The 16339-nt window shown below is 36.8% G+C and overlaps 1 protein-coding gene, 1 long non-coding RNA gene and 1 pseudogene across 14 annotated transcripts in view; 2 read left to right on the forward strand and 1 right to left on the reverse strand.

Annotated features, from left to right (window-relative positions):
* CHL1 (cell adhesion molecule L1 like) overlaps positions 1-8182 on the forward strand; it is a 217834-nt gene extending 209652 nt beyond the window's left edge. For all 13 annotated transcript variants that reach the window (XM_004738384.3, XM_013053834.2, XM_004738382.3 and 10 more), the window contains one exon: positions 4494-8182. In XM_004738384.3, coding sequence (XP_004738441.1) covers positions 4494-4710 — 217 coding nt within the window. In that variant the 3' untranslated portion in view covers positions 4711-8182. The remainder of the gene's footprint in view (positions 1-4493) is intronic.
* Positions 1-13768, reverse strand: part of LOC106005372 — a 39355-nt gene extending 25587 nt beyond the window's left edge. The window contains exons 1-2 of the long non-coding RNA XR_001178683.2: positions 13552-13768; positions 8240-8266 (exon numbers count right to left, since the gene is read on the reverse strand). This is a non-coding gene — a long non-coding RNA (uncharacterized LOC106005372). The remainder of the gene's footprint in view (positions 1-8239; positions 8267-13551) is intronic.
* LOC101693134 lies at positions 821-3267 on the forward strand (annotated as a pseudogene).
* Positions 13769-16339: the final 2571 nt, after the last annotated feature.

Genomic DNA, 16339 nt, shown 5'->3' on the forward strand with positions numbered 1-16339 from the left:
AAAGGGGAGAGAAGGAGGGAGAGAAGGAAAGGGAAGGAAGGAGACAGAGACAGAGAAACTTGGGACTTGACCAATTTGCAAATTGTGGCTCAAATTTCATGAGGCAAGAATCATTAGGGGCCTATGGAAACTTCCAAATATATTTGAAAGACAGATATTAAGAGTTCAGTTTTAGAGGCACAAAAATTCTAATAATGCCTTGTTCAAAAACCCATTCCCCCATACCCTGCTACCTCTTCAAAAAAGACAAAATCATCCCCTGCGTTATTTTGCCTGGCATCCCATTAATATAATTATTTATGAATAATTTAATTAAACCCCTTTAATCTCTTCATGTTTTCCGTCATCTCTTCCCAAAACTACATGCTCATCCAGAAAATTTTCTCATCTTCAAGTTGTCCCACGAGACAGTGTCACTGGATGCTGTTCTCGTTCGTGACGTGAATTGTCATCCTTCCAGCTTCTGGTAATCGTTTCTTCCCTATTTGTTGCCTGGTCCCTAACCTAATGCCATATTTTTGTTTTTGTTTTGTGTTTCTGTAACTGTAAGCATCCACCCCCTCAGGAGCCAGTTGCTCTATGAGCCAGGATAGCCAGGTTATGCCGCTGCCAAAAATGACTCCCAAATCTTTTTTTTTTTTTTAATTGATTTATTTGACAGATAGAGATCACAAGCAGGCAGAATGAGAGAGGGGGGGAAGCAGTCTCCGCGCTGAGCATAGAGCCCGATGCGGGGCTTGATCCCAGGACCCTGGAATCATGACCTGAGCCAAAGGCAGAGGTTTTAACCCACTGAGCCACCCAGACGCCCCCCAAATCTTTTTCTTTCTAAAGTTATGTGTCGAACACAGATGACGCTGTTCATTTTGATCACTTTGGAGCCCTGGATGGGGGATGAGCATCCAGGAGCGACACAGCGGGAGAACTTTAACAGCAAATTGAGCACGGGCTCTACAAGTGACATTTGCCATCTTTGCTCACTTTACTTGGGCCAAAGCAAGTCACATGACAATGTATAAGTCAAGAAAGGCAAAGAACTGCCACCCTTCCCTACCCCCAGGAAGCTGAGAGATGGACCTATTTGATGAACAACACCGATTACCAAAAATAATACCGTGCTAATCACATTCTAATTATATACATAGCCAAATTCATCCTTTTTAAAATTTTATGAAATCATTTAATTTGGTGTACAGATTTATAGTGTGTACGCAGTTTACATCGTAATAGTAGTTAGTAGTTAGTACCTAAAAACAAATCTTGAAAACAAGAAACCAGACCCTTAAATACAGAGAACAAACAGGGGGTTGCTGGAGGGGTGGTGGTGGGGGGATGGGTGAAATAGATAAAAGGGATCCAGAGCAGACTTACTGAGCACTGAGTAGTATACAGAATTGTTGAATCATCATATTGTATACCTGAAACTAATATAACACTGTGTGCTAATTGTGCTTCAATAAAAATACACATTGGGGAGAAACAAAAAACAAATCTTGATCCAGAAATTTAGAAGACCATACCATTTGATAGAGATTTTACTAACTCAGGAGCTATTTTTGTTGAAGAATAAAACTCAAACCATAAATTTAGGATCCTTGTAGTATTTAGGTTCTAAAAATGCCAGCCATCTTTTAAAAAATTCAACAAACTTGAGTTTATAAACTGTATTAAAGAAAGTTCTTCAGGGCACCACCGGAAGCGACGAAGGTGCTGTGTAATCACTGAGCAGTTGAGGCCCTCCAAACAACGAAAATGCCGGATTACCTCGGTGCCGATCAGTGGAAAACCAAAGAGAAGGAGAAGGATGACAAGCCTATCCGAGCTCTGGATGAGGGGGATATTGCCTTGCTGAAAACTTACGGTCAAAGCACTTACTCTAGGCAGATAAAGCAGGTTGAAGATGACATTCAACAACTTCTCAAGAAAATTAATGAGCTCACTGGTATTAAAGAGTCTGATACTGGCCTGGTCCCACCAGCACTCTGGGATTTGGCTGCAGATAAGCAAACACTGCAGAGTGAACAGCCTTTGCAGATTGCAAGGTGTACGAAGATAATCAGTGCTGACTCGGAGGACCCAAAGTACATTATCAATGTGAAGCAGTTTGCCAAGTTTGTTGTGGGCCTCAGTGATCAGGTAGCACCTACCGACATTGAAGAAGGGATGAGAGTTCGGGTGGACAGAAATAAGTATCAGATTCACATTCCGCTGCCTCCCAAGATTGACCCAACAGTAAGCATGATGCAGGTGGAAGAAAAACCCGATGTCACTTACAGTGATGTGGGTGGCTGTAAGGAACAGATTGAGAAACTTCGAGAAGTAGTTGAAACCCCATTACTTCATCCAGAAAGATTTGTTAACCTTGGCATTGAGCCTCCCAAAGGTGTGCTGCTCTTTGGTCCACCTGGTACAGGCAAGACCCTCTGTGCTTGGGCATTTGCTAATAGGACTGATGCTTGCTTCATTCGAGTTATTGGATCTGAACTTGTACAGAAGTATGTCGGTGAGGGGGCTCGAATGGTTCGTGAGCTCTTTGAAATGGCCAGAACGAAAAAAGCCTGCCTCATCTTCTTTGATGAAATTGATGCTATTGGAGGGGTTCGTTTTGATGATGGTGCTGGAGGAGACAACAAAGTGCAGAGAACAATGCGGGAACTGATCAATCAGCTGGATGGTTTTGATCCTTGAGGTAACATTAAAGTGCTGATGGCCACTAACAGACACACACCCTGGATCCAGCTCTCATGAGGCCAGGGAGACTGGACAGAAAGATTGAATTCAGCTTACCTGATCTAGAGGGTCGGACTCACATTTTTAAGATTCATGCTCGTTCAATGAGTGTCGAAAGAGATATCAGATTTGAATTGTTAGTGCGACTGTGTCCAAATAGCACTGGTGCGGAGATTAGAAGTGTCTGCACAGAAGCCAGCATGTTTGCCATCAGAGCACGGCGCAAAATTGCCACCGAGAAGGATTTCTTGGAGGCTGTAAATAAGGTCATTAAGTCTTACACCAAATTCAGTGCTACTCCTCGCTATATGACATACAACTGATCCCGAAGGCTTTCATGAAAACTTCCTTTCGCTGGAATCCTAACTTTATTAACCAGGACACACACAAAAATAAAGTGATTCAAATTGTATGTTTTCTTCAGGTGTCTTTGTAGTACAATAAAAAGTGGTATCTGATGTCATCAGGCAGAAAAAAAAAAAAAGAAAGTTCTTTAGTTACCAGAAACAAAATTTGAATGATTAACCTAATCAAAGAGAAATTTGGGGGCACCTGGGTGGCTCAGTGGGTTAAGCCTCTGCCTTAAGCTCAGGTCATAATCTCAGGGTCCTGGGATCGAGCCCCACGTCGGGCTCTCGGCTCAGCAGGGAGCCTGCTTCCTCCTCTCTCTGCCTGCCTCTCTGCCTACTTGTGATCTCTGTCTGTCAAATAAATAAATAAAATCTTCTAAAAGAGAGAGAGAAATTTAGGGAAAGATTAAGGGGTATGTGTGGGAACAAAGGTAAAGACAAAAGATCATACCTTGATGACTGGGAATTCCAAAAATTAATGAACTCAAAGGGAATAACATTATCCCTTTTGTATGTCAGCAGACTGAGTATCTCTGCATGTCTCAAAACCACCAATTTTAGAGGGAAGCAGAAGTATTGTGAATAATAGAAAGCAGTTTCTCATTTACTCAGTATAATGCCAATTGGTTATGACTTTTTTTTTTACTTTTTCAGAGTTTATTAGAAGAATCCTGTATTTGTTTTGACACCTTTCAGAACGATTTCAAATGATATTTCTATTAAAAAAAAAATTCTGTTTCCTGTCTTGGGTAATTAAAATATAAAAGATAATGACTATTTTAGTATCATTTGTAACATTGTACAATATCAACAGTAAGAATAGGAAAATTATCTAATTTTTAATGATACAAACATATTCTAAGAATTGTTTCTTAGATTCACTGAGAATGTAGTGAATCTCTGAGATGAAAATGAATTTGTTTCTTCTTTTTTAAAAAATTTTTTATTCTTTATTAACATATAATGTATTATTAGCTCCAAGGGTACAGGCCTGTGAATCACCAGGTTTACACACTTCACAGCACTCACCATAGCATGTACCCTCCCCAATGTCCATAACCCAATCACCCTCTCCCTAACCCTCTTCCCCCAGCAACCCTCAGAAAAAGACAATTATCATATGATTTCCCTGATATGAGGAATTTGAGAGGCAACATGGGGGATTTGGGGGTAGGGAAGGAAAAAATGAAACAAGATGGGATCAGGAGGGAGACAAACCATAAGAGACTCTTAATTTCACAAAACAAACTGATGGTTATGACTTTTTAAACACTTACTTGTGTCATTTAGGGTTTATGTGTCTGCAATGCTGATGTGAATGTCTTGAAAATTTTAAGACCTATTAGCACTTATGCATGCATCTTGCTTTATGTGACTGTCTCAGATTTTGTTGAACGATTCTTTGTTTTGTAGTGACAGTGATGAAAAACCTCTCAAAGGAAGCCTTCGATCCCTTACCAGGGATATGCAGGCCACAGAAAGCGCTGACAGCTTAGTCCAGTATGGAGAAGGCGACCACGGTCTGTTCAATGAAGATGGATCATTTATTGGCGCTTATGCAGGGTCTAAGGAGAAAGGATCTGTTGAAAGCAATGGAAGTTCTACAGCAACATTTCCACTCCGAGCGTAAATGTATCCCATGTAAACATCCGTGGGTCACACCAACCTTCCATATTTATCTGTTCAAGGGAGCAAGAACTTTCACGTAGGAATAGAAACACATCGGCAAAAGATTTCATCCAGAATCCGAACATCTTGCAATTATGTTGAGAAAAATAGCACTGCCTTGAAAAAATAAAATACCAAGCACTACAGGCCTATCTTGTTTGTTTTGTTTTTCAGGTGCTGAAAATGCAGAACACAAAACAAATCCTGTATTTAGATTCACCTCAACTGAACCCAAAGTATCCACTCAGTGTACTCCATTTTTGCCTGGTTTTACTGTTCACAGTGTTTGGCTAGTTGTTGCTACCTTGTGGGTTTTTCTCTGTGTACCCATTTGTATTCAGTCTCTGAGAACTGTCTTAGTGACTTTGCTTCAATGCAGGTAAAAAGATGGTAAGCAGACTGGTTATTTAAAATGTAAAGAGGGATATGAATGTCTTATTAAAGCAGTTAATTGAATATATACAGTCTAAATCTATTATTTAAATTTGTAGTAGCAGGAGTCTTAGGTGAACAATCAACTCATATTTATTGAAGGCCTGTTTGCCCAGAGATGGTCATGTTTTAAATAGGGTTCTAACTTTGTCAGTTTCAACATGAGTTTTTTTAATGTCTATCAGTTCTGACATCTAGAACGATCTGTTTGTTTGTTTGTTTGTTTGTTTGTTTCCTTGGACTAAATTCAGCTGCAAAGGAGGTGGTGGTCAGAAGGTTATCTTATGAAAAGAACAGGCCAAGGTATCCGTGATGCTGGAGTCTAACGGCTATTTCTATTTAATATTTCCGTTTCTAAATTGACTGCTTTTACCTTTTTTTCTATGTTTATATAATGGCAAGCTCACATATATTTCATGAATGCATTGTACATATTATGTTAATATTTACACAATTTAAAATATAGATGTGTTTTATTTTGAAGTGAGAGAAAGAACATTAACAGGCATGTCTGTACAGCTAGAGTATATAGTGAGAAAACGTTTTTCCTGATTCCAGAGCTACAACCAATAACATGAGGTTCCAAAACTGAAGACTTTGTATAAAGCGTTTGGATTTTGTTCTTATATTGCTTTCTCCGACAGTCTCAAAATAAAAATATCATATAAATATTGAGGGAAATGTTCTCCTATTTTTCAAAATAAGTTTTTATTGTTCAGTACATTCTTACCCCTCCCCCCCTCCAAAAAATGTTTACAATAGAAATTTCCGTACGTATGTTTGCCTTTCACATTTTAAACATCTTCAGGGTGGGATCACTCTGTTCTTCTGTCCAAGTCAGTATAAATTCAGGGAATTCATTTCCTGGTGTGTGAGCTACTAGTCCTTCTAAAATTGTACATGAAAATGGTTTAAAAAATAGTATGAAGGACTGTGCATGCATGCCAATAAAATTCAGTGTTCAACTTCTCACTTAATGGAAACATTTTTAACCCTACCATGAAATTCTTAATTGAAAGTGACTCAGAGATTTTACTTTATTTTTTGAACTATAGCTGTGGCCATATATTGTTAAATCCTGACTTTGATTTATGCAGCCCACTGTGTTTCTTGTGGACCAAAATTAGGGATGTTTTTATGATGGTCAATGCATTAATCTACGTGGAGTATCTAATTGTCATTTTAAACCTGTGTGTCCTCCAAAATACATAGGCAGCAAAAGAATGTCTGATTTAAAACAATGTGTCCTGGGTTCAGGACTTGACCAAACTCCCAGAAGTCAGAGTTTCTGAAGGGAAAGGTATCTTGGTCCTCACCCTGTGCATGAGGACCCACACATAACAGCAGTGCACCCTGTACCTCATCCCCATCTGATTTCTAAAGCACTCTTCTGAAGGAAGAATCATCATGTTTTGACTTGTCTGGGAGGAATTTCTGGTACTCGGCTACTGATGAGACCAAGATTGGGACTTTTGAGTTTAGTTCTGCTGTTTCTCTAGTTCCTCTTCTTTGTCCTCAGCCAAAAAGGTTTTATGAGAATAATGCATGTTGGAAATAATCTCCGAAAAGTATAGATTTATTATAAAATTCACAATCTTTAAGTTAGAAGTCAACACAAATACTGAATTGTTTCATTTTCCTAGACTTCAGTGTTTCCCTTTAGCAGTCTGAGCAACAGGGATGTTTCTGCTCATATTTTCTCAATGACCGAAACTTACAGATATGATCAATGACATTGCATTGTGACTGCCTTTTGGTATTATTCTTCCTACCTTTTCTAAATACCACTCGGCTTCTACTGGGAATCCTCAGTGCAGAAGGAATTTGTTTGTAACTAACTTTCTCTGTTAACTGTCAATATTATTTTAATGTAATAGATTGTATATAATCTCAAGGATTGTTGGTGGGGAGGGGGTAGTTCCTAGAGAATTGTCCATGGGTTGGGAAAATCCAAGTTCTCTTCCTGGTTCCAGCACTGATTTTGTACATAAACCTTAGGCACATTGCTTGACCCCTTTGCTTCATACTGTCTCAACGACAAAGTGCTAATGATTATCTCAGTTACCTTATCTTTGTCACAGGGTGTTCTTTTTTATGAAGAAAAAAATTTGAAAACGATAAAAGCTAAGATGCCTTTTAACTTCATAAACAAACCTTTAATCTAACAATGTATCAAAAAAGTCACCCCACATACACCAACTCAACTTTTTTCCTGTGAGCACATAAATATATTTTTATAGAAAAACAAATCTACAGGAAATAAAATCTACTGTTCAGTGAGCAGTATGATTTGCACATGCCATCAAAATTACTAATCAGAAAACAATTAAGCAGGGTCTTTGCTATACAAAAGTGTTTTTCACTGATTTTGCATGTGTATTTGTAAGAAGATGTGAATTTGGTGAATTATTCTATTGGTATAAAGGCATCTGATATTTTAGATGTACCCATGTTTATAAAAGTGTAAAGCACAATGAAATTATGCTGGAAGTCTCAAATAATATTTTTTTCCTATTTTATATTCATGGAAGAGATGAGATAAAGAGAGAACAATAATGAGAAATGTTGGTGTGTTTTTCTAAGCACTTAAAACATAATTGCCAATTGAAGCGCTAAATATGTTTACATGCCATTAAGATATGATTCTTGTAGCAATTTTAAATTGATTATAAAGGGACTGGGTTTGTAATTTGTGGTAGTATATATCCTAGTGTACCATAGTGAAATAAGTAGGGTTGAGCCAAAGCTTACTTTGTTTTCTGTCTTAAACTGTTTGATTACATCATCAAACGAGATAAAAGGTATGGAGAACTGGTTTACCTGATTACTTTTTTTTTTTTTTTTGGCTTAGATTAATACGCTTGGTAGAACTTTATTAAAATGTGTTTGTATTGTAGGTGGTGTTTGTATTATGCTTATGAATATGTATGGTTTAAAAATATTTTCATTATACAAGAAATTCAACTTTCCAAATAAAAGTTCAACTTCGTGTACTCCAAAAATGTTTGTATTCTTTGCTATCCAGACAAGAAGAATCAGAATTTATAAATCAGCCTTACCTTCAGTTGCCTCTGATCCTGGAATATCTATAAATGAAGCATAAATTAAAGTATAAATGACATAAATAAAAGTATTTTGATTTGAATTACTATACTTACAAATAGACCATTTAATAGCAAAAGCTACAACATGTAATTTACCAACAAATTCAGTGCTTAATGTTAAATGTAAAATTAAGATGAATGTGTATTCATTTGATTGTTTTTAGAACAATGCAGAAATGTCAATTTTTAAGAAGAAAATGTCCAATATAGTTTCAAATAAGGCTAGCAAGTAATTGGGACACCCAGATGATCTATTGAACATTGTGATTTTTGAAAAGTGTTTTATGTGTGTTAAGCACTTTACATACACTATCACATTTAACCTCTGAAACAATCTTCTGTTTGTAGAATTAAGGCACAACATGGTTAAATAATGTGATAAGTGTAATCAGCATGGGCTAGAGTTGGAAATTAAGCCCAGTGCTGTCTGGCTTTAAGACTCAGAATCTATATTAGTATGTATATACATACTAATATATATAGAATATATATTAGTATATATTTTTTAGTTCTCTCACTTCTCCACATTATCTTAGAAATGCTAAAGAAAGATAAGTCTGAGTTTAATGTTGACTTACTAATTATTTTTAGAAACTTCTTGGTTTTAAGATACATGATGAAAACATACACAAGGGGAAAACAATATATGTATAAAACAACTGAATATGTATAAACTAAAAAGTAGTAATTGGAATAAATTGAAAATTTGCCACCTTATGATTCAGTCAAGAGGAAGATATGGCATCTGAACTTGTTGGGCTCTGGAGTTCTCTGCAGACTAGTCTTAGGTTCCTGTCCTACTCTACTGTTCCTCAAATGTGTCTTACACATCAGGCTTGATTGTCATGTGCAGACATATGACCTCAAGGTATTTTTAGCCCAGAATTCTCCAAATATCTGATGCTTTTTATTTATGACTTCCTACTTGACATCTCCTTTCCTGATGTTTGAAGTATATTTCAAACTCAGTGTTTCAGAAGTGAATGAATAACTTCCCCTTTCCAAATCCATTCAACACCCCACCCTGTCCCTCAAATGTACCTACAGTTAAGTGATTTTCAGCAATAGTATCTATCCAAGTACTCAAGCTATAAATGTATATTCCTTACTAAACTTTCTCCCTTTCCCCATGCTCAATCCGTAATTAAATTCTGTTGATACTATTGCCTGTGTATCCCCTGAATGTATCCATGCTCTGTACTGTCATCATTTGGCTGGACCACTTTCATGCTAACTGGTCTTTCTGTGTCCATTGGCTCCCTCTCCAAACTTCTGACCAGTATACAGGCAGAGTGATATATGAAGTGCATATCTGTTCATACTGTTTCCCTATGAAAACCACCCCCCAGTGTCTTGCCAATGACTTTCCTTTGCTTTTAAGGTAATGTCAGAAATCTTCAATGTTCTGCATGGTCAGACCTCTACTAAGCTCCCAGTCCCATCATTTACCATTCTCCCCTCCCTCTCTCCAGTGCTGTCATAATGGTCATATCAAAGACTTCAGATTCTCTAGGCCTAGCCATCTGGTTCCAGCCACTGGTGGTGGAGCAGCTCCACTCCATAGACTACAACAGATGAACTCAGATGGGAAATAACAGTAGTGCTCATGATCCACCTCTTGCTGGAGGTCTGTTTCCTGAGCACTGTGTCATGAGGTGCCAGGAGACCCTGCCTTGTGCCTATTCATGCTCAATATGGAAATATGATGGAGTTAACACCCTCTGGAGCAAATATTTATCCAATGAGAGAAGGGAGCTGGTGGATATATTCTAACCCGCTCTTATGGCCCCTCTCCACTCCCGTATCCTGGATGGTCTCATAGATTAGAACAAACATTTGCATTTATCAGTGGCCAACCCAATACTGCACCTTCTGCTGGTTCTTCCTCTTTGTCTGTCTCACTCTCTTCTTTCCTCATGCCTAATCCCAACTTATTAGGACAGCACACCCTAATAAATTAGTAGCCCATATACTGATTGCTGTAGACACAGCTGATAAGGAATCCAGGCTGACTCTTAATCTTTTATCAGGTCCAAATATTTGGGACATTCCTTCCTGTTATAAGCCCGATCCGTTTCTTCTTCACAGAACCCCTGATTTGCTATCAAGTTTCATGTTTCTTTAGGGAAATCTCCTAAGACTTCCATAACTAGGTGAACTCACTCTATTTTGGTATCATAATATTGCATACCAATTATTTTTTGTGCCAAACACTGTTGTATTTTGCCTTTTTTTTTTTGGTATGGCTATTTGATTACTGTCTTTATTTCTCCCATCAGTCTAAAAGTTCTATAGGGACAGGGGATGCATCTTCATTTTTACTGGAAATACCAGCCATCTAGCATAGTGTCTGGCATTTGATGAACATTTATTAAATATTTATTGAATAAAAGAATGAGAGTTACAAAAAGATATTCCAAATAATGAATGCATTTAAGAAAAATGCAGTCCAGATACTGAAAGAAGTCTCCATTTGTACCCCTAAACAAACTTTTATCCTGTGTTATTCATCTTAACAAAGGACCCACTATCCACTCGATTACTCAAGCCAAAGCACTTAGAATCATTCTTGGATACGCTTTTCCCCCCATTGTTGTTTTTTTTTTTCTTTCTTTCTTTCTTTCTTTCTTTCTTTCTTTTTTTTTTTTTTTTTTTTGGTCAGAGAGAGAACACAAATGGGGAGCAGCAGTCAGAGGGGAAAACAGACTCCCTCCCTGCTGAGCAGGGACCCCGATGTAGAACTTAATCCCAGAACCCTGGGATCATGGCCTGAGCCCAAGGACACCCAACTGACTGAGGCATCCAGGGGTCCCTTCCCTCTTTGTTCTACACCACTTGTCAGTCCTAACTCCAAAATAAATATTTAAATTTATTTATATTTCTCCTTTTTTTGCTCTCCTCTCCAATCTATAAAGTAACCATGGGGGTGGGGGACATGACACCTGGGTGGTTCACTCAGTTAAGCGTCTGCCTTCAGCTCAGGTCACGATCCCAGGATCCTGGGATCGAGTCCCACATCTGGCTCCCTGCTCAGTGGGGAGCCTACTTCTCCATCTGCCTGACGGTCCCCCTGCTTGTGCACTAGCAGACTTTCTCTCTGACAAATAAATAAAATCTTTAAAGAAAAGTAAAACAACAGGGAATTGGATAACATATACATCAGATTATACCAATAGTTTCTCAATAAATTTAGTTAAAATCCCTAATTCCTAACCACATGACCATCTCTGAGTGAGACCCTGCTACCTTACTGACTGTATCCCATGCAGTATTCCTCCCAAAGGTACGCTTTGGCCATTCTGACTATCTCTGTTCCTAGAGCTCACTAAAACTGACTCCTACCTAAAAACATTTGCAGTTGCTGTTCTTCTTTCTGGAGTGTTCTCTGGAATCTCATATAAATTGGTTCTGTTCAGATTAAATGTCATTTTTTCAGGGAAGATATTTGTGATTGTCAGCTATAAAGCAGTCAGATGCTGTTTATATTATTCCTTTATATCAGTCATTACTATAGAATCGGCCCCAACATATAATACCTTCCAAATAAATGTGTATTGGATAAATAAGCAAAAGCACCAAATGAGGAACAATGCAACAATTAAAATACAAGAAAACTAATCTGCTTATCAAAACATAGTGAGCTGAGTTTTACATTTTAAAAATAGTCAAATATTTAGAATATACTAGACTTACTATACTGATCATTTTGAAATATATAGAAATATCAAATCATTACACTGTATACCTGAAATTAATAGAATGGTATATGTCAGTTATACCTAAAAAACAAACAGACAAACTACAACTGGGGTGCCTGGGTAGCTCAATGGGTTAAAGCCTCTCCCTTCAGCTCAGGTCATGATCCCAGGGTCCTAGGATCAAGCCCTGCAAGGGCTCTCTGCTCAGCAGGGAGCCTCTTTCCCTTCCTCTCTCTGCCTGCATCTCTGCCTACTTGTGATCTCTGTCTGTCAAATAAATAAATAAAACCTTAAAAAAACACACACACACACACACAATTATGTCAGCAAAAACACAAAACTGTATACAGGAGATCTGACAATAGGAGAAAAAAATTTTTTTTCAAAGCTGATACTAAGCCCTCCTATCTTCTGCTTTTAGGAAAGGAAGTCCTTAATGTTTTGTAAAACATTTATGTAACTCAGTAATTAACTTAATAATTCCAGTTATAAGAATCAGTACAAATTTCCTTTTGGATAAACTTCAATAAGTGACATACCAAGAAGCTAACTCTAGTACAATATATATTAGAGTAATTATGATGATTAAAATGTTTATAATGTATGTTTGTAAGTCTATGGGGAAAATGTTTATATTATGAAACAGTAAATTGCTATGTAGAGTATGAAAGTTAACTATGTTTTAAAATGAACTTACAAAGTAACAACATGATTTTCCATGAAATTAAACCCTGGAAGTGTCTTATAATAATTGTACTGCTCTAATCAAATCTGTAATTAAAAGACTCAACCACTAGATGGAAGTGTTTCAAAGTAATATAAACTGTGTGTACAGAACGCACCCTATTGCCAAAGCGTTTTTTTTTTTTATCTTGGCAGTTTTCAAGATTCAAATATGCCTTATGTGTGTATTGCTTAGGGATTTTACACTTAATCCTTCACTTCTAAATTGTGTTTTCATTATAATTATTACTGGCCTATATTATTCAAGTTTTGTGCATTATACAGGTCTTTCCTAATTTTGAAGGGATCAGTATTTTTCAAACCGTAACAAAGTGTGATAAATTATAATACTTAGGACATGAAAAAAATAGTTTCTTAGTTTAACCTTTTTCTTTCTGGTAGAGACAGATAAAAATGATCTCTAAATGATTTATATTATTGTCTATTTCTAAACAAATAGATACTTCACAATTCTTTAATATGTGAGTAACCCAGGTATGGTGAGTGATAAAATAATTTCTGATGAATATATATACAGATAATATTAATAATAGTACCCATATCATAGGACCACTGTAAAGATAAAAATATTTAAATAACTCAGCTCTGTGAAAAGTGCTAATTACACATTATGATGTACTGATTAAATACTTCTACAAAACTACCTGTTAACGGAGAAGGGACAGTTATATTCATGTTGATAATTCTGCAGTAAAGAATAAGGTATCATTTAAAATAAGCTGTTTTGTCCAGAAAGGTCATTAGGTGAAATCTGAGTTGACATATAACCATATGAAGCATTAATATCAAAGTCAACTTGAACTATAGTACATAAAAATTAAATACCTTTACATAATTGGCAGCTCTCAAATTAATAGTCCCAAACTTCAGCAAGCATCAGCATCCCCTGCAGGGCTTGTTAAAGCGTAAGTGCTAGATTCCATCCCCAGAGTCTATGGTTCTGTAGATTTGGGATGGGGCCCAAATACTTTGCATTTTTAAGTAGTTCCCAGGTCTGTTGTTTCCCCTGCTGCATTGGAGATGACACCTGGAGAACCACTGACCTACAACAATGCATACATTTGAAAAACAATCAGTTGAACGTGAGAAAAATTAAAAAAGAATGAAATGTTCCCTCAGCTTTCTGGGTATTCTTTTCATAGAAGTAGGACACTGACTTTCAGAATGAAAAGTAATAGCATATCCCCTTCATGATTTATGGATTAAAATCAACAACACAGTAGTATCTATTTTCAATGTTTTGCAATATCTGACAGATGTTTAATTTTTTACCCCAAGAAATGCTAGTCCAGGAAAAATTGCTCAACTCCCTGTTGTATTAGATTTTATTTTTTTTAAGTTAAGCAAATGAAACAGCTCATCTTGATGGACTCTGAGAAGTTACAAAATGGTTGGAAAATTGCTTCAGCATCTATTTTGGTTTTGTGGCAGAGCAATCTCACATTTGGTCCTGGTTCTCTCCCAATATGAGCAGAAAAGTCCCTCTGTTCTGGGATAAACAACACAGAACTTCCTTAAATCCTTCAATAATACCCTTAATCAGTTCCTACACCCTCCATCTGCTATTTCTTTATACCCCCAACAGCTGTGGAAGTGCATGCCTACAACCTAAAGCTCTTCTAAATCAGTCTACTTCCCATGGATTGGATTCTCCAAACTTCCTCTGTTTCACAAATATTTAGGATGTTTTTGTGTTCGTGGGGGTACTATTGTCCATGGTAAGATAAACAAAATGTGCAAACTATTGTGCAAAATGGACCACTTAGAACTTTGCTTTCTAGAGAGAAAGCACGGATATTAGTACTTCTTCTGACAAGGAAAATCTGTGTTCTAAGGTGGCCCACCAACTCAGCCAGGGAACCCCAGTCCCGGCCTCAGAGCCATTCCGGGTTTTCCCTCCTGCCCCGCCTGCTGGGGGCGCTAGAGTGGCCCAGATACAGAAGTAAAAGTGTATAAAATACCCGCTTTGTGCTTGGGTTTCAGACCTTAGGGGACTACACTCCTCTGAGCCCACAGGTGTTAAATAAACCTTCAGTCCTCCAAGGTCTCCGAGTGCCACTTGGTTCTTCTGTGAGGATCCAGTCCAGGTTCCGTAACACTTTCTGAAACTAACTTACCGGAAAGGTAATATTCTTCATTCTCTGGTTTTTCCGTGATGTTAGAAATATGTGCAACCTAGGTTGTAGCTGTGGCAAGTTCAAATGTGACACGCGTAAGCCCAGGGCAAGAATATAATAGAAGAATTAAAATTTAAAGAAACAAAACACGATTAGTCCTCGTAGAATTGGCAAAAATAAAAAACGAGCCTAAACCTTACGGTTGGCAAGGAAAAGGAGTAAACTGTTTACAACTCCTACTGGTAGCACAGATTGGTTAAAAAAAAAAAATTAAAAAGCTATTTGGTGATATCTATCAAAATATAGAGGAAGCCCTCAAAATATAGTCTAGAAATAAAATTAGGTATTGGAATATAATTAAGAATACTGCATTTCCTACAATTTATATTAAACTGTAATGGGAAAAATATCAATGTAATGCAAATTCTAAAAATGATATTTTTGAAATAACACCTGTTATGAAGATAGCACTTTATAGTGACAATGTCTGAGCAAAAACCGCTGGAGTTCATAATCAGGGAGTCAATACTCTGGCATATATATATATATATATATATATATATATATATGTATATGTATATATCCATCTATGTACACATACATATTTTCTGGGGAAAATGCATAATAACTTTTTAATCTGATTCTCAAAGCTGCTCATATGTAGTTTGGCATTTAAAAGGAGGTGTGGGAAATTCTTTGAAGCCCAGTTTATTTACCAGTCTTAGCTTGGTTATCTAGTCAATCCCACATCTAATACAAAAGGAAACTGGACTGTAAGAAAATTAGTTTCCCAAAGGCACTGCTCTAGTTATAATGTATGGTAAAGTGTATGGTAAAGTGTATGGAATAGCAAAGTTCCCTATCTTCTATTTATATCCATATATCTATATATCTCTCTACATTAAAATATATATATAAAATTTCCATAACACATTTTGATGTTAGTGCTTTTATATTTGTCAATATTCAAATTAAAATCCCTTTTCAGAAAAAAAAGGGTATCTAGTTTAATAACATTATTTTATAGAAGGAGTAGAAGAGAGATGGCCAAAGTCACATTGCTCATCTGTAGTGATGAGAGCCAAAAGGCAGGTATCCTCTGATTTTTTATGTAGACTTACTTCCAATATTCCAGATTTCAAAGCCTGGCTCCCCAACTTTTTAGTTGTCTGACCTAGCAAGCCTCTTAAAATTCCATTTTCTCCTCTGTAATAATAGCTAAATTTCATGTTTGTGGGAAGGAATGAATGAGAAAATTATAACTAAAATAACAATGTACAAAATAGTCTCTTACCAAATGGTTGATGGACACTGTAAAACAGAGATAAATACTTGTAAGATATAATGATTGTCATGTGTGAAAGCAAGTAAGATAATGATTACGACAGTTAAAATGGAGCCTTCCATAACTGGTTATAAAAAATATAAATCCCTCATAATTTATGTTATGGATATTTATAAAATATCTTAACATCTTAACCACCATCTGTACCACA

This window comes from Mustela putorius, unplaced genomic scaffold, assembly GCF_011764305.1.
Source record: "Mustela putorius furo isolate JIRA1106 unplaced genomic scaffold, ASM1176430v1.1 tig00003850_pilon_pilon_pilon, whole genome shotgun sequence".
In the NCBI taxonomy this organism is placed as follows: domain Eukaryota; kingdom Metazoa; phylum Chordata; class Mammalia; order Carnivora; family Mustelidae; genus Mustela; species Mustela putorius.